At 48.4% G+C, this 20,196-nt stretch overlaps 1 protein-coding gene across 1 annotated transcript in view; it reads left to right on the forward strand.

Annotated features, from left to right (window-relative positions):
* The window catches only part of ADGRL1 (adhesion G protein-coupled receptor L1), a 49,369-nt gene extending 45,204 nt beyond the window's left edge, over positions 1-4,165 (forward strand). Inside the window, 5 exon segments of the mRNA XM_070373529.1 lie at positions 388-516; positions 663-759; positions 841-969; positions 1,128-1,145; positions 1,610-4,165. Of these exon segments, the coding sequence (XP_070229630.1) occupies positions 388-516; positions 663-759; positions 841-969; positions 1,128-1,145; positions 1,610-2,349 (1,113 nt within the window). The 3' untranslated portion in view covers positions 2,350-4,165.
* Positions 4,166-20,196: the final 16,031 nt, after the last annotated feature.

Raw genomic sequence — 20,196 nt, forward strand, 5'->3', positions numbered from 1 at the left:
CACCCACTCCCACCACCAGCCCTGCCTAACCCCCGGCCATGGTTCTCTGGGCAGACAGCCCACATAACGCACTGCTGCTGTAGATGTGTTCAGTCTCTGTCTGCTGGAAGATACCAGCTCTGAGAAGGAGGGCTCTCTTTCTGATTTGCATCTGTCCTTGGGGCCTAAACCACACTTGGCACATAGAAGATGCTCCCTGAAGGTCTGCTGAGCAAATGAACAGATGAGAACTTAATGGTGAAGGTGGAGAAAGGAAGATGGGCCTGAGTGAGAAGAGAGCCTGCTGGGCTGACCGCTGGAGGCAGGAGGGGATGGCGGGGTTTCTGGTGCCCACCAGCAGCTTGGTCTCGGGTCTGCCAACTGCCTGCCCTCCTCGCCCACCCGCAGGTGCATAAGGAGTACAGCAAGTGCCTGCGGCACTCCTACTGCTGCATCCGCTCCCCACCCGGGGGTGCGCACGGCTCACTCAAGACCTCAGCCATGCGGAGCAACGCCCGCTACTACACAGGGACCCAGGTACAGGCAGGATCCGCGCCCCGGGCTGAGGGCCGGACCCAGCGCCCCAGGCGCAGGGCACTTCTCCGCCCAGTCCCTGGTGGTACCCATCGGGCATGGGGAGAATGGGCGGCCCGAGAGCCCTCATGTCTGGGTTACGTCCCCAGAGCCGAATCCGGAGGATGTGGAACGACACCGTGAGGAAGCAGACGGAATCCTCCTTCATGGCGGGCGACATCAACAGCACCCCTACCCTGAACCGAGGTGAGGGGGCACTCCTGAGCCCCGCCTGCGCTCCCTTTGAGGTTCTCCCAGCTGCCTCGTGACGTCCTCCCTCCTGGGCAGGTACCATGGGGAACCACCTGCTGACCAACCCTGTGCTGCAGCCCCGTGGGGGCACCAGCCCCTACAACACCCTCATTGCCGAGTCAGTGGGCTTCAACCCCTCCTCGCCCCCAGTCTTCAACTCCCCAGGTGAGGGCACGCTGGTGCCAGAGAGGGTGCCAGGTCTGGGGGTGGGGAGGGTCTCTACGGGGGGCACCCTCGTGCCTCCTGAACTGGTCGGAGCCTAGACCCGGCATTCTGAGCCTGCTCTCACCTTCTCTCTCTTCCCTCCTGGCCGGCACCTGCAGGGAGCTACCGGGAGCCCAGTAAGTATGACTGTTTCCTGTTGATGTTTCCAAGGGTGGGGACAAGAGGGGAATGCGACAGCGGCCCCCTCAGGTGACCACACCTTAGAGAGAACTGGGGTGCCCCCCACACACAGACAGGAGTCTCTGGCTTGGCAGCCGGCTGGATGATGTTGCATTAGGTGGGGAGTCATGGTGATGGAGATCACGGGAAAGGGACCTGGCCACCCAGGCTCCTCATACTGCTGAGACTCCAAGCCCCCAGATGGGAGGGGACCCTGGGGAAATCGGTCCCCACCCCCACTAACCGTCTGCTGAGCTGGTTCCCCACTGCCAGTGAGGAAGAGAGGGAATAGAAGACCCCAGACCCCAGGGACAGGGTGAACCCAGGGAAAGCCAGGTGAAGGCAGACATCCACCTCCCATGTGGCCCACATCCCTTCCACTGCCCAGCTCTCCTCCTGAGCTGCTCCCTTCTGCCTGCAGAGCACCCCCTGGGAGGCCGGGAAGCCTGCGGCATGGACACGCTACCCCTCAATGGCAACTTCAACAACAGCTACTCCTTGCGAAGCGGGGATTTCCCTCCTGGGGATGGGGCCCCTGAGCCCCCTCGAGGCCGGAACCTGGCCGACGCCGCTGCCTTCGAGAAGATGATCATCTCGGAGCTGGTGCACAACAACCTGCGCGGGGGCAGCAGCGGAGCCAAGGGTCCTCCACCGCCGGAGCCCCCTGTGCCGCCAGTGCCAGGGGGCAGCGGGGAGGAAGAGGCTGGCGGGCCCGGGGCTGACCGGGCAGAGATCGAACTTCTCTACAAGGCCCTGGAGGAGCCACTGCTGCTGCCCCGGGCCCAGTCGGTGCTGTACCAGAGCGATCTGGACGAGTCGGAGAGCTGCACGGCGGAGGATGGAGCCACCAGCCGGCCCCTCTCCTCACCTCCAGGCCGGGACTCCCTCTACGCCAGCGGGGCCAACCTGCGGGACTCGCCCTCCTACCCGGACAGCAGCCCCGAGGGGCCCAGTGAGGCCCTGCCCCCACCCCCACCTGCACCCCCTGGCCCCCCCGAAATCTACTACACCTCGCGCCCGCCGGCCCTGGTGGCCCGGAACCCCCTGCAGGGCTACTACCAGGTCCGGCGGCCCAGCCACGAGGGCTACCTGGCGGCCCCGGGCCTTGAAGGGCCAGGGCCCGACGGGGACGGGCAGATGCAACTGGTTACCAGTCTCTGAGGGACCTCACGGACCGGGGGCTGGTGGCCCGGGCCAGGGAGGGGCCCCTGGGCGGGGCTCGTGGGAGAGGGAGACGGATGGAGACCGTGGCCGATGGGCCACTCTCTCCAGGCGCCCCTTGGCCGTGGGCCCTCCAGGCCCCTTGGGGGCTGCGCTGTGGGGGCCCGAGGTGCAGGGTTCACAGACAGGGTTTCCCACCAGCCATGTGCACCAGCTCAATTCGGGGGAAGTGCAGTGAGGAGCCAAGAGGCCCCCAGGGGAGTGAGGAAGGAGACATTGGAAGGGTGCAGCCCACCCTTGACTTCCCCCGCCCCCCTACCCTTCCTGCTCCCTGGAGGGAAATGAGGGTTCTGCTTGCCCTGGGTCAAAGGCCCTGCTGGATGAAGCCTGTCAGCTGCTCCTCTCTTTGCAGCCGGAAGTGCTCCCGGCTGCACCCAGATGGAGCAGTGGGCGCAGGACAGATGGACAGGTTCCTCTGCACTCCAGTTCCCTGCTCCTCCTTGGAGACTGGGGCCACTGGCCTGGGAGAGCGCCCTCGGGGGAGAAAGCCCCAGGGTGAGAGGAACGGGCGGTTGTGGCTGGTGGTTTACAGGTGGAACTTTCTCTGAAGCTCCTTCTCTCTGCTCTTCGTCCCTGCTTTCCCCGGCAAGCCTGCCCCCTCAGCCCTCCCTGAGTGCACCCAATGACCCCCTCCCTTGGGGCGACTCCTGATGAAGCACAACTCCCCGCAGGGCCCCCAGCCCACAGGGGTGGCCGTATTTGAGCAGTTCCCAGTCCTGTGGGCTCGGCTATCTGGGGAGCAGATTTTGGGTCTGGAGCTCCCTGGGGAGTGGGTCCTGGGCTTGGATCTTTCCCTAGGGGGCCCTCTTACCCCCTCCTCTCTATTTCTCCTCCTCCTCTTCCCCCATTGCTGTAAATATTTCAATGAAATGGAAAAGAAAAAAAAAGACAAAAAAAAAGAAAGAAAATCTCATCACTTGAAGCCACCGGGAGCCTGCGGCCCGGCCAGCCCGGGATTTTTCCGGAGCAGAGCTGCGCCGCTGGGCCCTGGCAGCCAGGACTTCTCCATGTATGTGTGCATCCCCCAGCCGGGGTGGGCGGGCCACCAGAGCAGCTTTTTACAATCCAGAGACAACAAAATCTAGAAGCAACATCGAAACAAAGAACCGTTTCCTTCCCCCAGCACCTGGTTCTGTCGCCCCCCCCCCGACCCTCCTGGTTCGCCTCTCCCTGGCATCAGTCAGCCCTCCTGGGGCGTGTACCTCACTGTCTGCCCCAGGGCTCGGCCTGTCTCCCCTGCCCCTCCCCGTGGCCTGGGGAGGCACCCTCACGCCCAAAGATGCTTCTGCCGAGATGGCTGCGCTGTCCCTTTGAGTTCCTGCTTCTTGTATATTGCTTCTGGGACTCAGGGCCTGGGAAGAAGGGGCTGATTTCCTGCCTAGAGACATTGTTGGGAAGGAAAATGAGGGCAGCGGTGTTTGCTGGGGGCAGGTAGGACTGGGAAGGAAGGAATGGGAGTGGTGAGATGGTCTTACACCGGGTGGGGAGGCCGAAGCTGAGAGGTCGCCTTGCCTCCCCTCCACCCTCCCGCAGGAGAGTCAAAGCCAGGTACTAGGGCCTGGTTGGGGTGTCTCCTGAGGACCTCTCCCTGCCCCCTCTCCAGTCTGTCTCCCTGGCCTTCCCAGCAACCCTCCCCCCTCACCTCTTCGGGGGTAGTGTAGTCCCATTGCCATAGCCCAGCCCTGTCATTGCCATTTCCCCAGGGGTAGCCCTCCACCTTTGCTCTGACCCCTCATCTCTTTTGTCCCTCTTTTCTCACAAGTGCCATGAGTTTTCAAACATCTTCGGGTCTCAGCCTGCTGCTGCCATGAACTTCTTCGGGTTCAGGGGGAGGGACTCTAGGGAGGAACTGGGGAAAGGGGCAGAGGGGTGGCTGGAGGGACCCTTTTTGCTGCTAGAAAGCCTCTCCCTTCTCCTGAGGAGCTGGGGCTGGCTGGTCCCCATCAGTTAGGGGAGAAGGGGCCAGACCAAAGAAGCTGGTTTGTCCCATGCCGGGGGACAGGAGTGGGGAGAAGGTAAGGCTGGGTTCCATCTGTTTTCTGGAAGGGAGGGTTAACCCCTTTCACCAGATCATGGGCAGGTCTGAGCGGGGAGGGGAAGGAAGGATGGGAATGGTCTCTCCCAGGTGGCTCCGTGAGGAAGGTATGGGGCAGCTCAACTGCTTTCCTCAACTTCATTAGGCCAGAACTCCTCTCTGGGGACTAGAGAGCTGCTGGGAGACAAGGGTAGGTGGAACGGTGGGCCTGGCCCAGGCATCAGCCAGGCCATAGAGTCAGGCCGCCTCTGGCACCAGCAGAGAGGTCTGGAAGAGCTGGGGGCAGTGGGGGGAGAGGTCCGGAGGACTGGAGGCAAGCAAGGCGCCCCGCTTCCTCTTCCCTGCCCAGTCCTTTGTCTCTCCAGTCTCTGACAATCAAGGGGAGAGACAGGGTGCAGTGGGTCCCGGGGCTCCCACTCCAGCCAGAATCCCCAAGGTGGGCTCCCAGGCCTCAGAGCTGTGTGGCAGGGCCCCCTGGTCGGTAGGTCTGGACATGCCGCAGTCCAGCACGAGGCTACCCTGAGCGCCCAGGTGTCCCCCCACCCCCGCCAGACCTGGTGCCTTGACGCCCCCACCCCAGCTGGGACAGTGTAGAGAAGGAAGGGTCTTGGTTTCCTCTCCTACTCCCTTCCTTGGGCTCCTGAATTCATTTGCTTTGAAATCTTGTTGTTTTTCTCTGGGTTTGGTGTTTTTGGTTTTTGTTTTTTTTTTGGGGGGGGTGTTTGGTTTTCCTTGCCTTCCTTTCTCAGTGTCTCCACCTCTTCCCCTGTGTCTCAGTCTCTGTGTTCCTCTTCTCTCACCCTCAGTTTCTCTCTGTCCATTCGGGCCTCCTCCCCTCTTCTCCCATGACCCCAGTCCCTCCTTGGTCTCCTTTTCGATATGCCAAACCAATTTTGGGTCGAGTGCATTTAACGAGAACAAAACAAAAGGCTCATAACAACAAGAACGTTTCAGAAAAAAACAAAAAGTTAAAAAAAATTGTTGAGTCAAAAATCAATAAAGAAATTAAGATTTCTTGGAATGACAAGAGTGGCATGACTCATTGAGGTCGGGGTGCGGTTGGGGGTGTGTGGTGAGTGAGCGGCTCTTTGCAGAGCATTCCTGTGAGGCTGTGACACAGGAGCCTGCATTGCCGTTCAGAACCCATGGCAGAGGTCTGGTGAGTCAGCCAGTGTTCACAACACTTGGTGGGCTCAAGGGCCTAGCTGGACAATTCAGGTGCAATTTCTCTCAAGCCTCATGAATGCTTTGGGTGGAGGGTGCTTGCGCTCCATTTGACAAGTGGGGAAACAGGCCTGTAGCACCTGGATGCACATCCCAGTCTCTGGGCTAGGCCACTGTGCCACATGGTGTCTCAGCCAAGCCCTTCTTGGCCCAGACAGCTGTCCACAGGCTATGTTGAGAGCCAAGGCCAGGGACCATACACTGCACCTTGTATGATTCCAACTGCCATTCCTGGACTCCCACATGTTATTGGAGTGGTGCATTTTTGATCGTGACAGCACAGTGGAATGGCATCATGTGTATTTCACTTTCTCAAATATAGCAGCCAGTGTTCAGAGAGAGAGAGGAATCACCAAACAGTGCAAGAACCTCTCTCCATGCCCGTCTGCCCTCAACACAGGCATGTGGGGTACCACCCTCCGCCATTCCTCTCCCCAGCTACTCCTTCCCAGTCTCCATGCTGGTTCCCTCTCATCTCCTGACCTCTTAATGTTGACAGGCCCAAGGGTTCAGCCTTGGACCTTTACCTACACTCACTCCCTGGAAGAGCTCATCCCATTTCATGGTTTTAAATAAAGTTGACCCTTGAGCAACACACCACCACACAGGTCCACTCAGATGAGGATTTTTTTTTCAATAAGTATATTGGAATCATTTTTGGAGATTTGCAACAATTGGTAAAAACTCAGGTATAGACTAGAAATACTAAAAAAAATTAAGAAAGGTATGTCATGAATGCATAAAATATATATAGATACTATTTTATCATTTACTACTATAAAATGTGGGTTTTCCAGGTGGCTCAGTAGTAAAGAAACCATCTGCCAATGCAGGAGACCCTGGGTCGATCCCTGGGTTGGGAAGATCCCCTGGAAGAGGAAATGGTAACCCACTCGAGTGTTCTTGCCTGGGAAATTGCCTGGACAGAGGAGCCTGGCGGGCTACAGTCGTGGGGTCACAAAAGAGTCGGACATGATTTAGTGACTAAACAACAATCATAAAATATATACATATCGATTATAAAAAGTTGAAGTCAAAACTTATCAAAGCTTTTGGACTTACAGACCATACATGGCGCCACTGACCACACAAGGCTCCCATAAAGCAATCATTGGTGCTTCTTCATTACCAATGTGTGAAACATTATACCTGTAAATAAAAATGAATTTCTTTTTCAGTTATCTAATTTCATTTTTGATGTCCACTGTTAGGAATATGTGTAACATCTACAGTGTTTTTTGTATCATATAAGAAAACATTGATGTAGATACTGAGAGACAATTCATCTTGTAGACAGAGAAGGTAAACTTAAATGTATTTTCTCTTCCTTATGATTTTCTTAATAGTTTCTTTTCTATAGCTTATTTTACTGTAAGAATACAGGATATAATACATATAACATACAAATATGTTTTAATTTACTTTATGTTATTGGTAAGGCTTCCAGTCAACAGTAGGCTATTAGTAGTTAAGTTCTGGGGGAGACAAAAGTTATACATGGAGGGACTTCCCCAGCAGTCCAGTGGTTAAGACTCTGTGTTTCCACTGCAGGGGACACGGGTTCAACCCCTGGTTGGGGAACATGCTGTGTAGTGCAGTCAGAAAAAAAAAAGTTACACATGGATTTTTGATTGCCAAGGGTCAGCATCCCAAACTCCTGCATTGCTCAAGGTCAGCTGTACCATCTATTCTACTGATGACTTCCAAATGTAGAGCTCCAGCCTGAACTTCTATCTCGAGCTCTAGATTCATTTACATCTGATGAACCACTCCACATCTTCCCCTGGGTGTCTGGTAAGATCTCAAATGTAATGTGTCCTGAACCCAGCTACACACACCTGCTCCAGTTCCTCCTAATGTAATGTGTCCTGAACCCAGCTATACACACAGATACACACACACACACCTGCTCCAGTTCCTCCTACCGGCTTCACCTTGATTAACAGCAAGTCCATCCTGAGATTCAAGATAAGACCCTTGGAGCCTCCCTTGAACTCACTCGCTGTTTCATACCCCACATCTAATCTGAAGCAGAGGCAATGGTGGCTCTAACTTTAAAACACCCAATTAACTAGTTCTTACTACCTTGGTTCAAGCCCCCACTGTCTCTCACCAGGACCATGGTAACAGTCCATGAACTAGCGCCCTTGTTCCTCTTCAGGCTTTTCTCAACACAGAAACCAAAGTGATCTCAATAAGCATACTTTCGTCCCTCCTCGGCTTAAAGCCCAGAAGGCCTCCTCCTGGCCCAGACAAAAGGGCCAGGACAACAAAATGGCCCACAAGGCTCTCCAGCATCAGATCTCATCCCCATGGCTCTCCTCCTTCCCTCCACTCCAGTCACACTGGGGTCCTCACCATCCACAAACATGCAGGCACTCTCCTGTCTGCCTCAGGACCTTTGCACCGGCTGTTCCTAGGGTTCACCTATTCTCCTTGCAGGGCATATGAAAATCAGAGCTTCCCAACAGGCCTTACCAGGCTACTCCATTTAAACGGCAATTGCTGCTCCAGAATTTCCCAACCCCTGTCTTGCTTTGTCTCCCATCTCACAAACTATCTTTTTTGCTTGTTTATTGTCTGCCTCCCAAACTAGAATATAATGCACAAGTCACGTCCAACTCTTTGTGACCCCAAGGACTATACAGTCCATGGAATTCTCCAGGCCAGAATACTGGACTTGGTAGCCTTTCCCTTCTCCAGGGATCTTCCCAACCCAGGGAAGATTGCAGGCGGATTCTTTACCAACTGAGCCACAAGATAAGCCCAAGAATATAATGCATAAGGGTCTTTTTCTTTTCACTGCTGTTTCCTACTGTTTAGCACAGTGTCTGACACACTGTAGGTGATCAATGAATATTTGTTAAAAGACATAAAGCTGAACTGAGCATCAGACCCAGAGGACGCCTGAGATGAGTTAAAACCCTTCCCTCAGCAGCTCTCAGCTCCCACACACTGTTTTGTATGATGCTGATGTTAGCTCAGCAAGGTCCTGAAACCTAAGTTCAACAGTTTAGCTAATGCCCAACGATATCCTATGCTGATGAGGAACTAGTTCTACTGGACTTACTGAGAGATGCTCTGTGAGCAAATTTGGGAGATCTAAGCATAGTTAAACTTAATTGTACATGATTCTGACCTCATGCTCTTTGAAATTTAATCCTGGCGTAAGATGAAATTCTACAACAAGGCCAGTTCTTCCACCTTTTGCCCAGCACTGTACACACGACTCCTTCCTCCGCACATACAGTGAAACCTGCTGTGCCTGACAACCTGTGACCCTCAGGGCTTGTTACTGGGGCACCTGTCCACACTGGGGGCAACCATATGCACGTGCCAAGGAACAGTAACACTTAAGTTGAGACTCCTTTCAAAGCTCTTTGCTACATTTCATCTTAATTACCATAAGATATATATTATTATCCCCATATCAGATGAGGAAACTGAAGTTAAGAATAATTAAATGACTTACTCAAGTAAGATTACTAAGCAGTTCAAAGTGCCCACACCCTGTAGATACCTTACGTATACTGTCCAATTTAATCCTTCCAACCACCCAATGAGACAGGTTTTACTTAGTTCCATTTTACACGTGCAGAAGCTGAAACACACCGACGTTCACCTGGCTAAAAAGAGAAAGTTGGACCAGGCCTCCATCTTGGTCTTCTGACCCCAGGGGCTGCATCTAGGGTTGTCTGCACTCAGCTGTGGTTTCCCAGCACCATCCCCCTTCCTGCCAAGCCCACTCAGATCAGATCAGATCAGATCAGTCGCTCAGTCGTGTCCGACTCTTTGCGACCCCATGAATCGCAGCACGCCAGGCCTCCCTGTCCATCACCAACTCCCGGAGTTCACTCAGACTCACGTCCATCGAGTCAGTGATGCCATCCAGCCATCTCATCCTCTGTCGTCCCCTTCTCCTCTTGCCTCAACTGCTCCCAGCATCAGAGTCTTTTCCAATGAGTCAACTCTTCGCATGAGGTGGCCACAGTACTGGAGTTTCAGCTTTAGCATCATTCCTTCCAAAGAAATCCCAGGGCTGATCTCCTTTAGAACGGACTGGTTGGATCTCCTTGCAGTCCAAGGGACTCTCAAGAGTCTTCTCCAACACCACAGTTCAAAAGCTTCAATTCTTCGGCGCTCTGCCTTCTTCACAGTCCAACTCTCACATCCATACATGACCACAGGAAAAACCATAGCCTTGACTAGACGAACCTTTGTTGGCAAAGTAACGTCGCTGCTTTTGAATATGCTATCTAGGTTGGTCATAACTTTCCCTCCAAGGAGTAAGCGTCTTTTAATTTCATGGCTGCAGTCACCATCTGCAGTGATTTTGGAGCCCCCCAAAATAAAGTCTGACACTGTTTCCACTGTTTCCCCATCTATTTCCCATGAAGTGATGGGACCAGATGCCATGATCTTCGTTTTCTGAATGTTGAGCTTTAAGCCAACTTTTTCACTCTCCTCTTTCACTTTCATCAAGAGGCTTTTGAGTTCCTCTTCACTTTCTGCCGTAAGGGTGGTGTCATCTGCATATCTGAGGTTATTGATATTTCTCCCGGCAATCTTGATTCCAGCTTGTGTTTCTTCCAGTCCAGCGTTTCTCATGATGTACTCTGCATAGAAGTTAAATAAACAGGGTAACAATATACAGCCTTGACGTACTCCTTTTCCTATCTGGAACCAGTCTGTTATCCCATGTCCAGTTCTAACTGTTGCTTCCTGACCTGCATACAAATTTCTCAAGAGGCAGATCAGGTGGTCTGGTATTCCCATCTCTTTCAGAATTTTCCACAGTTTATTGTGATCCACACAGTCAAAGGCTTTGGCATAGTCAATAAAGCAGAAATAGATGTTTTTCTGGAACTCTCTCGCTTTTTCCATGATCCAGCGGATGTTGGCAATTAGATCTCTGGTTCCTCTGCCTTTTCTAAAACCAGCTTGGACATCAGGAAGTTCACGGTTCACATATTGCTGAAGCCTGGCTTGGAGAATTTTAAGCATTACTTTACTAGCGTGTGAGATGAGTGCAATTGTGAGGTAGTTTGAGCATTCTTTGGCATTGCCTTTCTTTGGGATTGGAATGAAAACTGACCTTTTCCAGTCCTGTGGCCACTGCTGAGTTTTCCAAATTTGCTGGCATATTGAGTGCAGCACTTTCACAGCATCATCTTTCAGGATCTGGAATAGCTCAACTGGAATTCTATCACCTCCACTAGCTTTGTTTGTAGTGATGCTTTCTAAGGCCCACTTGACTTCACATTCCAGGATGTCTGGCTCTAGGTCAGTGATCACACCATCGTGATTATCTGGGTTGTGAAGATCTTTTTTGTACAGTTCTTCTGTGTATTCTTGCCATCTCTTCTTAATATCTTCTGCTTCTATTAGGTCCATACCATTTCTGTCCTTTATCGAGCCCATCTTTGCATGAAATGTTCCTCTGGTATCTCTGATTTTCTTGAAGAGATCTCTAGTCTTTCCCATTCTGTTGTTTTCTTCTATTTCTTTGCATTGATCGCTGAAGAAGGCTTTCTTATCTCTTCTTGCTATTCTTTGGAACTCTGCATTCAGATGTTTATCTTTCCTTTTCTCCTTTGCTTTTCGCTTCTCTTCTTTTCACAGCTATTTGTAAGGCCTCCCCAGACAGCCATTTTGCTTTTTTGCCTTTCTTTTCCATGGGGATGGTCTTGATCCCTGTCTCCTGTACAATGTCACGAACCTCATTCCATAGCTCATTAGGCACTCTTATCTATCAGATCACACTAAAGGGGGCTGACTATATGGGCTCCCACATCAGAGATGCCCACAAACTGTGCCACACCCTGATGGTCCCCACATAGCTAGTATGTTAGAGGACTATCCAGAGTGGACTCATGTGAGTTAAGCTAGAGGGAAAGCCCTGATGTAGAGCAATGGTGGATTCTCTCAGATACCCAAAGGGCTGAAAACACTGGAGCCTCTGCTGTTGAGAAAACCTCCTCTCTCCCATGAACTCTTGGGAAGGTCTAGAGGTGCTAGGTTGAGGCTACCCCTTTATCCCCACAATATCCCTTTTTTTTTAAAATTTATTTGGCAATTGAAGGCTAAACACTTACAGAATTTTGTTGTTTTCTGTCAAACCTCAACATGAATCAGCTATGTGTGTTAGTCGCTCAGCCGTGTCTGACTCTTTGCAACCCCATAGACTGTAGCCTGCAGGCTTCTCTGTCCATGAGATTCTCTAGGCAAGAATACTGGAGTGGATTGCCGTTCCCTTCTCCAGAGGATCTCCCAGACCCAGGGATCGAACCCTGGTCTCCTGCATTGCAGCCATTCTTTACTATTTGAGCTATAGGGAATCAGCCATAGGTATACATATGTCCCCTCCCTCTTGAACCTCCCTCCCATCTTCCCCCTCTAGGCTGGTACAGAGCCCCTGTTTGAGTTCCCTGAGATACAGTATTCTTTCTTATTTTTGGCTGTACTGGACATGGGTTACTGCACATGGGCCTTCTCTAGTTGTGGTGAGTGGGGGCTGCGCTCAAGCTGCGGTACACAGGATTTCTTGTGGCTTCTCCTATTGCGGAGCATGGGCTCTAGAGCACATGGGCTTCAGTAGTTGCAATGCCTGGGCTTAGCTGCCCTGTGGCATGTGGGATCTTCCCAGACCGGATACTAAACCTGTGTCCTGTTCATTGGCAGGTGGGTTCTTAACAGCAGGGTCACCAGAGAAGTCCCTCCTCAGGCTTAATCTGCTCCTCTCACCTTTTCAAACATCTCAGTCATGGCAACAAGCTGCGATGACAAGACCCGCTCCCACCTGCATCCCTTCCTACGTCACTGGGCCTCTCCTTGATGAAAACCCTTGTAACCACGACTCTTCTATCTGTCCTGGCCACTGTTTTCCACCACCCTTTGCCTCTGTCCAAGTGATCCCATCTTCTCACAACTGAAGCCCTCATTTTAAGCCAACCAGTCCTCTCCTGGGAATTGATCCTAAGGAAACACCCATGTGCATGAAGACTGCAACAAGAAGGTTCACTGTAACAAGGCTTCTAAGAGTGAAACACTAATCTAAAATTTCAGCACAGAGAACTGTTACGTGAATAATGCACACCCATCTGCAGCCACTCAAAATGACAATGTAGAAGAACACTAAATAATGTGAAAATATATTCATAATAATCCTAAGGGTAAAAACCTATATATAAAAACAAGGTAAAGTATGACTTTACTTTTGTTGTGATGGCATGTATATACAAAAGGTGTGTATATACAAACATGAAACTGTATATGTGTGTATAAATATAAAATATATGCAGAATATAAAGCTAAACATCAGAATATTAACAGGGGTAACTTTAACTTTCTTGAAACTCTATTTTAAAAATTGTTTGCATTACACATATATTACTTCTGCAACAGGAAGAAGTATTTGTGTGCCCTACTTTCTATGGAGGAGCAAAAGGCCAAGGATAACCAACACCAATGGAAGAAGAGAGAACAAGGTGGGGAATTAGCCTTGCCAAGACCGGTTATAGTGTGTTAATATTTCACACAATGGGGTGTTGGCAGGGGAAGAGATGAAAAATCTGAGGGAAGAGACCTGTGGCTGGATGGGAACTTGCTCTAGGCAGAGATTACAAATCACTAGGAAAAGGATGGAAGAAGGCAACGGCACCCCACTCCAGTACTCTTGCCTGGAAAATCCCATGGATGGAGGAGCCTGGTGGGCTGCAGTCCATGGGGTCGTGACGTGTGGGACACGACTGAGCGACTTCACTTTCGCTTTTCACTTTCATGCATTGGAGAAGGCAATGGCAACCCACTCCAGTACTCTTGCCTGGAGAATCCCAGGGATGGGGGAGCCTGGTGGGCTGCCGTCTATGGGGTCGCACAGAGTGGGACACGACTGAAGCGACTTAGCAGCAGCAGCAGCAGCAGCAGGAAAAGGATGGGTTAATCCAGAGGATCTGATATTTTCTGGTCTTGAGCTCCCTTCACTCTTTTAAAAACTTATTTTAAAAATAATGGTAGGGAAGGGGCTGTCTGGGAGGAGCACAGAGGATTTTTAGGGCAGTAAAGATACTCTGTATGATACTATAATGATGAATATATGTCACACATTTGTTGAAGTCTATAGAATGTACACCAAGGGTGAACCTTTCTGTAAGTTGCGGATTTTAGGTGATAATGATGTGTCAGTATAGGTTCATCACAAATTCAGCACTTCGGTGGTGGATGTTAACAGTGGGGGATACTATGCAAGCGGGAGGCAGAAGGGGATGTGAGAAATCTGTCATGAACCTAAAACTGCTCTAAAAAATTAATTTTAAAAAAATTAATGAGGACCCTAATGAGCTGTTCTTTATGGGACTAGAGATTATATCTATTTATATTTACTAAATTGGAAATTAAAACTGAGAAAAATTTAAAATATTTAAATTAGGTAATAAATCTTTTAAATGTTAAAATAACCTATTAAAAATAACTGTGTATTTTTAAAAAACAGGTAGTGAGAAGAATGGCATTGTTTTACATTTTTGTAAAGCTCCTACCCTCTAGTGTAATCGAAGAGCTGGATTCTGACATAGGTTTCTACAATCAATCCATTGCAGTATGCTGTTTTGGTTGAAGTATATGAAGAAAAGCCAGACTAACAAAGACATATAGTTGGAAAAGGGAGGAGTGTTATAGACTTTTCAACTAGTTTGGGATATTTTACTTGGTTACTATACCAAAACTCAACAAGTGGTAGTGTATTAAGTTTGTTACAATGTAGAGTATGAAACTCTATCAATAAACTTTTCATAGTTATACTGGAACTCATTGGTCTATTTTACAAATTTTTATCTTTTATGACTGATTTTGTAACATCATGCATTGGTCTTTAGAAAACATTAATATGCTGAGTTATTATATTTCACTATATAGTATTTTAAAAAATATATGGTAATTGTATCACCACTGATCTCATCAGGAAAGCCTTCAAATATTGAAAAGTTGGGGACTTCCCTGGTGCTCCAAATAGAGAGCTTGGGTTCAATCTCTGGTCAGGGAACTAGATCCCACATGCGGCAACTGAAGATCCTACATGCCACAATGAAGACTGAATATCCCATGTGCCCCAACTAACTAAGAGCCGGAGCAGCCATATATATATATATGTTATCAGGCTCATGGTGATGAATAAAAGCTTCCCAAATGTCTGTTTTGCTTAAAAGCTCAAATATTATCACTGACAACACACTGTCAATCTTCCTCCTAGTGACAACTCACTTCATTCATTTCTGAGAAAATACATGGCCAATATCCTAATCTGAATAATTAATAATTAGCGATTATTCAGTAAAAATGGTGTTCATGAAAAAAGTAGGCTGTTCCACCTCCACTCAAACTGGACAAGTGCATTACCTCCTTACCGTCATTCTCCAGCATGCAACACAAGTGCTCTATGCAAAGGTCCCATTTCACCACCCAGAATATTAGGAAGACCTGCTGCAGGGCTAAGCTTTAACACAATTACTACTTTCACTGCTCCTTCAAGGACATTCTTCAGTGAAACTGTTTCAACACTGAGTGTGTGTGAGGTGGTGAGGAATACACGATGACCACTACATAATACAGTGACACTGCACTGATTGCTGGAAGTGACCAGCAGTTTTACTAACTGTTGCTTTTGTACCAACAGTACACAGACAACAGAGCACAAATGAAAAAGGCAAATAATGCTTTAGAAAATTATGAAAACAGTTTATCTCATGGATTCCCTAAAAGGTTCTTAGGGATCCCCAAGGGACTATATTTTGAGAACCACTGGACTGCTCAATAAATGGAGCTGAAGCTGGAACAACTGGTTATCCATCTGAAAAAAATTAAACCTACCTCACATCATAAACAAAAATAAATTCCAGTTTGATTTTTTTAACCTAATATGAAAAATAGAACTTCCAGAAGAAATACAGTAAGATATCTTATTGACTTCAGTGTAAGATTTCTTAAGCAAGACACAAAAAACACAAACCCTAAGTAGATTTATAATTCCGATGACATTAAAATAATGATGATGGTGACAGTAATAATAATAAATTCTGAACATCAGTAGACATCACAGTGCAACTTCTCTGGCAGTCCAGGGGTTAAGAATCTGCCTTGCAATGCAGGGGATTTGGGTTTGATCCCCAGTTGGGGAACTAACTGGAGAAGGAAATGGCAACCCACTACAGTACTCTTGCCTGGAAAATTCCATGGACTGAGGAGCCTGGTAGGCTACAGTCCATGGGGTCACAAAGAGTCGGACACAACTGAGAGACTTCACTCACTACTGGGGAACTAATATTCCACATGCCTCAGAGCAACTAAGCCTACACGCCACAACTAGAGAGAACTAAGACCCAGTGCAGCCAAATAAACATTTTTTTAAAAAATGAAAAAGACACCATACAAACAAAAAGGCACACCTCACTTATAAGAAGTCCTGCACTCAGTAAAATGAGGACAATCCAGCAGGAAAATGGACAAAGATATGAACAGGCAATTCACAAAAGCAAATGGTCAAACAAACATGAAAAAAGTTCAATTTCCCTTGTTAATCAGGGTAATGCAAACTGAAACCAGTAATTCACACCCATCATAAGGACAAGTACGTAAAAGTCTGACAACAGCAAGTGTAATAAGGACACAGCAACAGCAACTTTGTTGGCAGGAGTGAGAACTGGATCCATCATTTTGAAGAACACACTAGCAATATCTAGTCAAGGTAAATATTCCCAAACCTCAGCAAATCATCACCTAAGTATGCATCCCAGGGAAACTCCTGCACATGTACACCAAGAGCCATGCACAACAATGAACACTACAGTGCTGTTTCTAAGAGTAGAAGACTGGAAACTGGGCTTCCCTGGTGGCTCTATGGTAAAGAATCCACCTGCCAATGTAGGAGACATGGGTTAGATCCCTGGTCCGGGAAGATCCCACATGACGAGGACCAACTAAGTCCGTGTGCCACAAATATTAAGCCTGTGCTTTAGAGCCCAGGAGCCAAAACTACTGAAGTCTGTGAACCCTAGAGCCTGTGTTCTGCAACAAGAGAAGCCACCGTGGTAAGAAGCCCACGCATGGCAACTACAGGGTAGCCCCTGCTTGTCACAGCTAGAAAAAAGCCAGCACAGTAATGTGACCCAGCACAGCCAAACATAAGTAAATTTTTTTAATTTAGGGAAAAAATAGAAAAGTGGAAACAAATAACAAGCAAGAGGTGGATGGATAAGTAAATTCTGTCCAACAAAACTTTCTGTGATCACGCAAGCATTCTTGCTTGGAGTTGTCTAATGTGGCAGCCACAAGCCATGGTGTCTATTAAACATATGAAGTGTGGCTAAGTAACCAGGGAGTTAAATTTTTCATTTAATTTGGATTAACTGGAAAAAAAAAAATAGCCACACGTGGCTAATGGCTACTGCATCATACAGCACAGCTATACAGCAGGGAAAATAAATGACTACAGCTATACATGTGTCACAAATACATTTTAAAAACATTACACTTGACCAAAAAAATGCAAGTTTCAGAAGGAAGGGCTGGCACCAGAGGCAAGCTAGGTGTCTAGACAAAATTGTAGGAGGCACTTGCCTTCAGAGTCATACAAGTATAGGTTGGCACTTGTGTGACTTGGAGGGTATGTCTCTCCTTAATGCCAGCCCTGATGGGGTATGTCTGGTATGACACTGCATTGGGGGTCCAAGATAACCCCTGCTGCTGCTGCTGCTAAGTTGCTTCAGTCGTGTCCGACTCTGTGCGATCCCAGAGACGGCAGCCCACCAGGCTCCCCCGTCCCTGGGATTCTCTAGGCAAGAACACTAGCTTCTATGATTCATGAGGAGGATTCATAGAATTTAGCATCTAGCTTACTCAAGGTATGATTTTGTTTGGGTTTTTGCTTTTGGCTGCACCATGAAGCATGTGGGATCTTTGTTCCCTCACCAGGAACTGAAACCATGCCCTCTGCCATGGAACCATGGAGTCGTAGCGACTGGACTGCCAGAATTTCCCAGGGTATGATTTCTTACTGTGAAAGGACACAAAGCAAAATCAGCCAAGAGAAAAGGTGCATGGGGCAAGGTCTGGAGAAAACCAGGCACAAGCTTCCACAAGTTCTTTCCTGGTGAAGTCACATGGGACTTCCTGAGTTCCTACAGCAGAATTGTGACAACACGTGTGAAATGTCTACCAGGAAAGCTCAGTACCCAGGGTACCTGGGGCAGGAGGGGGCTGATCAAGTTTCAAACTTCCAGACTCCAGAAGGAAAGCAGGTGTTGGACCCAAATCACATTGTTTGTACAGTTTAGGCCCCACCAGCCACTTGTATCATTTAGGGAATGGTGGGAACTCTCCTGAAATCCAAGTTCCTATACACCAGCCAGGGCCAACCTTGCAAATAGGGCTTTCTAAGGACAGTGGTCTCAGGCCTGATACAGTTAACTCTTTTGTGCACAGCTATCACTTCTGCAGGGCTTCCCAGGTGGTGCTAGTGGTAAAGAACCCTGCCTGCCAATGCAGGAGACGCAGGAAGATCCCTTGGAGGCAGGCACGGCAACCCACTCTAATATTCTTGCCTGGGAATCCCGTGGACAGAGGAGCCTGGCGGGCTACAGTCCATAGGGTCGCAAAGAGTCGGATACGATTGAGCTGACTGAAGTGAATGGAGTTCCCACCATTCCCTAAATGATACAAGTAGGCTTGTGGTGCCTAAACTGTACGAACAATGTGGTTTGGGTTCAACACCTGCTTTCCTTCTGGAGTCTGGAAGTTTGAAACTTGATCAGCCCCCTCCTGCCCCAACTACCCTGGGTACTGAGCTTTCCTGGTAGATATTTCACACGTGTTGTCACAACTCTGCTGTAGGAACTCAGGGAGTCCTTTGTGACTTCACCAGGAAAGGACTTGTGGAAGCTTGTGCCTGGTTTTCTCCAGACTTTGCAGCAGTATCATTTCCATAAGGTTGTGACATACAATACTATATATAGTTTGAAGACACCTATTAAAGATGTACAAGCATGTACAGAAAGATAAACACTAAATCCAAGATTGTAGTTACATCTGTAAAAAGGGGAGGAATAGGTCTGAGGCAGGGACATATAAGGCCTTTCAATTGCATCACTAATGTTTTACTTCTTAAGCTGGATAAGGAGTAAAAATGTACTTTGTTATAGCATTTCTTCTTCTGAGTGAGTACACCTGAAATACTACGTAAGTTAAATGATGACTATGAACTGCTAATGTTTCTTATTTATGAAGTAGTTTTCACATTCCAGGTACCATGTAAGCCCTTTATATGGATTTATTATTTTTTAAAAACAATCTACTGAAAACTTTCTACATGTGAGGTCCTGTGCTAAGCTCTGGAAATACACTGAGAGGTCTGTATGAGACAGGTGGAATCACTGTCCTCAACCAGCTTTCAGTCTACTGAGGGACAAGAGTTCCCTGGTGGTCTAGCAGTTAGCATTTGGGGCTTTCACTGCTGTGGCCCAGGTTCAATCCCCAGTCAGGGAACTGAGATCCCGCAAGCCATGCAGTGGAGCCAAAAAAAAAAAAAAAAACATATCTACAGATTCTGATAAGTGCTCCTAATAAGCAGGCTTTTGTGATTAATGAAGGTCTACTTTAACTAGGGTGGTCCAAGAAGACTTCTTCTAGAGAAACATCTGAGGTGAACCATAAATGAGAATGAGACAGCCCAGCAATTATCTAAAGGAAGCACATTCCAGGCAGAGGGAACAGCAAGTGCAAAGCCATGCAGCAGGAATAAAGTTTGGTGTGTTGAAAGACAGGAAATAAAGCCAGCAGGGCTTGGGAGTGGTGACAAGAGGGAGACTGGCAGATGAGGTCAGTTGAGGCCACTGTGCAGGGCCTCCTAAGCCACAGTGAAGATCTTAAGTTTCATCCTAAGTATGATAAGCCTTTGAAGGTTTTAACCAGAGTAATGACATGAACTGGTTTACAATTGAAGATTATTCAGCCAGCTGTAGGGAGAAGGCATTATAGACAGAGACATAATACTTCTGACTGATGAACTTTTCAGGGGCTATGAAAAGGCTGGGGCTGAGAATAAAGGAAAAAAAGTTCCACAATGCAGAAAGAAAACTACAAAGTTGTAATGAATAAAATGTTTAATATCTAGAAAACAAAACATAACAACTTCATCAAAGTTCATATGCATAAGCAATTGAATTACATTTGGAAATAATTTGAAAATTTGACCTTCTCAAATCACAGAAATTCCTAAGGATGCCCAATGACTGCCAAGAACCCAGAGCCAATCATAATGGGAATTTTCTTGCAGCCAAATCGTTTCAGTGAGGGGAAAAATCCTTTCAATCCTACTTTATTTGAGATGGAGATACAAAAAAAAAAAGAGAGAGAGAAAATATTCTGAGCATCACGAGGCCAAAGAGGAGGATGTTTAAGAAAGGCTGCTGCTGCTGCGTCGCTTCAGTCGTGTCCGACTCTGTGCGACCCCATAAACCGCAGCCCACCAGGCTCCCCCG

The sequence above is a fragment of the Bos mutus genome, chromosome 7, assembly GCF_027580195.1.
Source record: "Bos mutus isolate GX-2022 chromosome 7, NWIPB_WYAK_1.1, whole genome shotgun sequence".
NCBI classification, from domain to species: domain Eukaryota; kingdom Metazoa; phylum Chordata; class Mammalia; order Artiodactyla; family Bovidae; genus Bos; species Bos mutus.